The sequence below is a fragment of the Heterocephalus glaber genome, unplaced genomic scaffold (assembly GCF_053883595.1).
Source record: "Heterocephalus glaber isolate CG9 unplaced genomic scaffold, H.glaber_assembly_v1.0 deba00001461, whole genome shotgun sequence".
In the NCBI taxonomy this organism is placed as follows: domain Eukaryota; kingdom Metazoa; phylum Chordata; class Mammalia; order Rodentia; family Bathyergidae; genus Heterocephalus; species Heterocephalus glaber.
This window is the reverse complement of record NW_028258308.1, coordinates 49,124,076-49,130,388: the sequence shown is the minus strand read 5'-3', so window position 1 is coordinate 49,130,388 and position 6,313 is coordinate 49,124,076. Positions and strand designations below refer to the sequence as shown.

General features: G+C 37.8%; 1 protein-coding gene across 1 annotated transcript; it reads left to right on the top strand.

Moving 5' to 3' along the window:
- The first annotated feature begins 2,107 nt into the window (after positions 1 to 2,107).
- Positions 2,108 to 3,192, top strand: LOC101712268 (olfactory receptor 2L3). Its single transcript, XM_004870976.2, has one exon. It carries the CDS (start codon positions 2,198 to 2,200, stop codon positions 3,134 to 3,136), a length of 939 nt encoding a protein of 312 aa, XP_004871033.1. The 5' UTR covers positions 2,108 to 2,197; the 3' UTR covers positions 3,137 to 3,192.
- Positions 3,193 to 6,313: the final 3,121 nt, after the last annotated feature.

The window sequence follows — 6,313 nt, the reverse complement described above, 5'->3', positions numbered from 1 at the left end:
ATAGCGCTGGAATGTTATGCACACAACAGGATATAGGGCTGTATTCTAATGTTAGCACAGGGGAATTCAGATGAGAAAATAGATGCTGAAATGGCACTCATGAGATACACTATCCATATCAGACCTGATCTGTATTTGTGCATATTTCAATCATTTTTCTACTTCTTAATAAAACTATTTGTAGACATTAAATAGGACAATTTTAATCTAATCTGTTGCTGTCATATTGATTCTAAGGTTCTTCTGAAAACAGTTTCTTCTATTAAATTTTTCTTTGCAAATTAGCACAGATCACACAATGATGTAATATAAGTTGCTCCAATATGGCTCAGGATACTGCTTTAACTGCTTTAGAACATATTTGGAATAACTTTGATAAGTGTGAGTTTTGGGGCAATTCTGTTACAGTAGAGATGTGTGAGGTAAAGTTTGGGACTTTACCATTTCTAAAGCACGGGGGGGGGGCTCTGAGTCATCCTCCTGTGGTAGTTATCACTTCTCCATCTCCAGATCATCTCACCACACTGATTGAAAACTCTGTAAGCATTGTATTAAGTCTGTCTCAGCTTCTCTCTGTTCACTCAGCCCATAGCACCACCATTCCACCATCTCCACATCCTAAAGTGCATCCACACAGTGTTTGTCCTCCTGTGGTGGGCTTCTTTCACTTAGGGTGATGTCAACAGTGCTCCTGCATGTTGTAACATGTGTCAACATGCATTCTCCTTAAGAGATGGAATAATATTCCCTGGGGCTGGGGATTTAGCTCAGTGGTTTGGCCTCCTGCTGTGCAAGCTCAAGGACCTGAGTTCAATCTCTGGTACAAAAAAAAAAAAAAAAGAGATGGAATAATATTCCCTGAGTATGCATATCACATTTTTTTGTGGATTCACTATGGATGAAGAATTATGGTGTTTCTGCCTGTGGCTATTGTGAATTATGCAGCTATGAAAATGGGCATAAAAACAGCTATTTGAGTGTCTGTATTATCTCCTAGATGTACACAGTAAAGATGGAATTACTACTTCATATTCAAATTTTGTTTCCTTTTTGAGGCATCACGACATTATTTTCCACATTGGCAGCATCATTTGAAATGACTATAAAAAAGCACAAAGAGGGGCCAGGGATTTAGCTCAGTGGCACCACGACTGCCTCGCAAGTGCAAGGTCCTGAGTTCGATCCCCAGTACCAAAAAAATAAAAAAGAAAAGAACATTTTGCTGGGGATTTAGCTTGCTGGTTCCAGTGCCTTCCTTGCAAGCTCAAGGCCCTGAGTTCGATCCCCAGTACCAAAAAGAAAAAGAAAAAAGAAAAAAAGCACAAAGATTTACAAGTATTCCATATTCTTGTCACAAATTTTTGTTTTATTTGTTTCATTAATGAATTTTCTACTACTGAATTTGCAAAGGTATCTCATTGTGATATAACTTTACATTTGCCAAGTGATGACTGACCCTGGCATCTTTTAAAGTCCCTGTTATCCACCTTTATGTCTCCTCTTAAATCGTACAGAGCACTATTCATGTTCTGATACTGAGGGAGTTGTGGAAAGAGAACAGGTGATGGTTAACCTTTAAACTCAAGTGTAGGAATTACTATGATTGTCAAAGAGGTATGTGACAGTAAGATTATATTCCAGATTTCTAAGCAAAATAACACAATAAGGACAACTGATGTAAGGAAGTTTCACAAATGGATTATTGGACAAGGATATCTAAAAAGAAAATATGCTTTTAAAAAGTGACAGTTTGCTTAAGAAGTAAATAACAATGCAAAAGTCATACCATGAGAGAATTAGAATTTTATTCATGATATGGACCTAATACGTACATTTACTTTCATTTTCTATACAAGTGTTTTGAAAAATATAACATCAGAATTTGATGATTTCTAAGTTCACATTGGGAAATAAACTATTCACATCTTGAAGTTTTAATAGAAATATTATTGTTTTGCAAGTTTTCATATTTCTTAAAATGTTTTCAGAAGTAGATCCCTCATAAAATATTAAATTCTCAGGAGGAAAATAATATTTATCTTTTTAAATAGGTAAGATTAAGTATTGATTTTTAAGTTTTACAATGTTAGGAATGATTCACATTCTTATTATCTTAAAGAATTTTTCAAAATTAGCTAATGGCAATCTCTACCTATCACTGTTGTGGCTGTCTTCAGAAAAACCATATGAGTGCACCATGGAAAATTACAATGAGAACTCTACCGACTTCTTCCTCCTGGGCCTGTTCCCCCCATCAAGCCTTGGCCTTTTCCTCTTCACTCTCACAGTCCCCATATTCCTGATGGCCCTGGCTGGCAACCTGTGCATGGTCCTGCTCATTCTTCTGGATGCCCAGCTCTACACACCCATGTACTTCCTGCTCAGCCAGCTCTCTCTCATGGACCTCATTTACATCTGCACCACTGTGCCCAAGATGGCTTCTGGTTTCCTATTTGGAAACAAGTCCATCTCCTTTATTGGGTGTGGGGTGCAGAGTTTCTTCTTTGCAACTTTAGCAGGTTCAGAAGGACTGATCCTGATGTCTATGTCCTATGACCGTTACATGGCAATTTGCTTCCCTCTGCACTACCCCACCCTCATGAATAGAAAAGTGTGTGTGCTGATGATCCTGGGATCCTGGACAATGGGTGTTATCAACTCCTTTGCTCACACAGTCTACATCCTCCATATCCCTTACTGCAGGTCCAGAGCCATCAATCATTTCTTCTGCCATGTCCCATCCATGCTCACTCTGGCATGCATGGACACCAGGGTCTATGAGTACACTGTGTTTATTAGCACCATCGTCTTTCTTGTATTTCCTTTCCTGGGTATTCTGTGTTCCTATGGTCAGGTCCTTCTCGCTGTCTACCACATTCGCTCACGGGAAGGCAGGAAGAAGGCCTATTCCACCTGCAGTGCCCACCTCACTGTGGTGACTTTCTACTATGCACCATTTGCTTACACTTATCTCCACCCAAAGTCCTTCCAGTCTCCAGCAGAGGACAAGGTTCTGGCTGTCTTCTACATCTTCCTCACCCCAGTGCTCAACCCTGTGATCTACAGCCTGAGGAACAAGGAGGTCCTGGGAGCCCTGGGAAGAGTGACTCAGAGAATCTATTCTGGGAAATTGTAGGCAAATTTGTGCCTCTGCATATGCAGCAGTGTATCACTACTTGAAAAATATTTAGTTTCCACCACTTAAACTGAATTTAATCTGTACTATTGCAAAAATCATCCAATGTGGCAAAATACTTGTATATTCTCCACCCTCATATTAATCTTTCTTTATTGCTTCTTTCCCATCTAATAATGGCCATGTGTTTTTCACTAATGTGAATTAATTTGCTGACATAGAAAGAGAAAAGAGAATATAATGAAACCTTTGCAAATATTTTTTTTCTTTTTTTTCTTAAGTTCTTTTATTGGTACATTTTAGATATACAACTCATTTACATTTATCATTGGGTGTTTCTACCTGTACATGATGTGGTTCTTATTTTTTCCCCATTACCTGTGAACCCTTCACCCCCTCCACCCTTCCCTATTTACATAGACATCATTTCCAATTTTTTTCTTTTCTCATAGTTTTTCCTTTCCCTTCTTTCCTTTCCCCTTCCCCTCCCTTCACCCCTACATCTTTGGACCTTTTTAGAGTGAGATCAACAACTTAGTTGAATGTTCAAATTTTTGAAACTAGTATTTTAGTGGACACATTGTCATGATTCCCTCTCACAATCCTCCCCCACATTTGAACACACTTATCCCACTGTCCTTGCCAATTCCTGAAGCATTTCTAAGTCTCATTTCATGAGGGCCTGTAGCTGTGCTATTGTGGCTATCCTCGTATCCAGAACACATTAAAAATATTTACCTTACATGGTCATTTTTACTTTCAGGAAGAGCCAGAGTTAACACAGTGCTAGATCTGGCAAATCAGGCAGATGAAGACACATTGTCAAGTTTTTATGAATCTACTACTCTCATTCATGGGAATTGGCAGCAGCATGCACTATAATTTTTATCATTTCATAAAGATACTTATAAAAGAGGACTTGCAGAAGTGTTTCAGAGAGAGGCAAGCATAATAGAATAATGAAAGTATGTTTAAAGTGAGAAATGTTTTTAGTCTCAGTGCAAATGTGTCTTTTACTGTAATCACCTTTAAAAATTTAAGCATTCATTGTATATTGTGATCATATGTTGGTGTGTCAATTCTGTAATTTCTTTTAATTTTACTAAATTACCACAAAATTAAAATAAGTATCTGTAATGGGTAGGTCTAACTGAAAACGGAAAATTTTTCATTTATTTAATAATAACTTACATGCATACTGCACGAGTTCTATGCAACTTACTTAATTTGTAATGATTTACTCTCACAGCATATTCTTAGGCATGCTGTAAAATTACTCTTTATTTCCTAAACACTCAGAGAAGCTTATCCTCAAGGAATTATGGAGGGATTACCCTCAGAATGAAGTGGAACAATTATGTATTTTCCATGAGACAAACCTTGGATTTACATGATTAAAGCATTCTGAAGAGATACATACCCTGTTTGCCTACAGTTCAATAATAATGTCTGTAAAATGCCAATTTCTTTTTTTACTTTTTACTGTGAGTGAAATGTTGTTTCTGTTCAAAAGTGAATATTTCTGGTAAAATTGTCACTGCCCAAAGACAGATGGAAAAAAGTAAACAGAATGTTACTGGGGTATAGTCTTGGCTAGCACAAACCATGGCCATGAGCACAGTCACTTCTCAGACTGGAAGATCTGTACTTGAATAGATGATATGAACATGGAAATGGACAGTTAGAGTCTCTTATGATACTGACTAAGTAAAACCTTTGATTATGAAGTCCCAAATGAGTGTGACCTTTTTCTCTCAAAAATTATGAATTGGAATTTATTTGTCATCAAATGGAATTTTTGACTGACAACAGAATAACATGGTAAAGGGCAATATTCCTTGTGGAAAATGATATATCACTCGTGATGATCAAATTTGGAGAAAATCAAAAATTTGGTAGTTGCTCCTTGAGACTACTGTCCAAGTACTTACTAAACATGCAGCACACCGTGTTGGACACCAACACTCTCATTCCACTCAAATGGAGAAACAATGGGATAGTTGCAAGTTAACTTCTTCCATATGTGTTTTCACTGAAATACATCCAATTAGCCCTAATATTTTCTTATTTTGTTTTATTTTAACATTTTAAAGACCCACTCATTACTCTCAACTTTTATAGTCACTCATTGCCTTCCTCCAGGAGTTCATTCTCTTCACATTTTCTTTCTAGCAACTGAATGTAAATGGAATTTAGAAATTGATCTTATCAGCCAAATTTCTTAAGTGAAAACTGAAAAATGATTTCACTCCAATTTAAACAGAAAATAGAATACTACAAAGTGGATGAAAGTCTTGAAGAAGTGATACTTCATGGTGGAACTGACAGATAGATTCTAGGCTCTTGTGTACAGCAAGCAAAGAACTGTGAGTTTGGCATAGAATAAAAAAGTCGCTATATTTAGTGAAGATCATGAGAACATGTGCTCAGGACAGGTCTCTGCCAACAAAATCAAGAATATGGCATGAACAGTAAAGTGGTGTCATGATGCCAGGGGAAAAAAGTATACAGATAAAGCAAGCTTTCAGATTTTAAGAGATGAGCATCCCAGCTTGAATGATTCTCACTGGGTCTCTGGATGATCCTCCTCTGAGGGTTTTGTGAAAAGCTATGGATTAGATTGATGGAAATGACTGACAAGCTGCTGAATCATCTCAGCAGCACAATACACACATTCATTACTCAGAATCCTTGCAGATTAAATTACATGAGATGCAGTCCATATGCATGAACTTTTAACAAGATTAGAATGGCAAAATGTTACTGAAGGTCTGAGCATGAGATATAACACATATGTGCTCTGCCTTTGAGCTTTAGAGATTTCCTGGGCCTTTTTTATTTTATTTTTGCTTCTCTGATAACAATGGGAGGAGGAGTGGCTCTGGAATGTTGCCCAAATTCAGGTGAGTGGAGGAAGAGGTCTCCTGGCCCCAATTGTGCTATCTCTACTAGTCCCTGCTGGAAGACCTTATCCCTAAATATCGATGAAGGGTGGAAAAGGAAGAAAATCCATCTTCAATGGCTATCTCCTGCTGAATTGGGTGCTGGCTCTACCTATGTAGACACCAAGGAGCTTCCTCCCTGTCTGACATAAGGGATCAGGGGAGTTCTGTTCCTCTTCTGAGGATTTATTGATGAGACATGGATGTGGAGCCAAGCTTTGATCTTGGGCTTGAG

Coding starts and splice junctions, on each gene's coding strand:
- LOC101712268 (XM_004870976.2), top strand. CDS start 2,198: ATGGAAAATTACAATGAGAACTCTACCGACTTCTTCCTCCTGGGCCTG.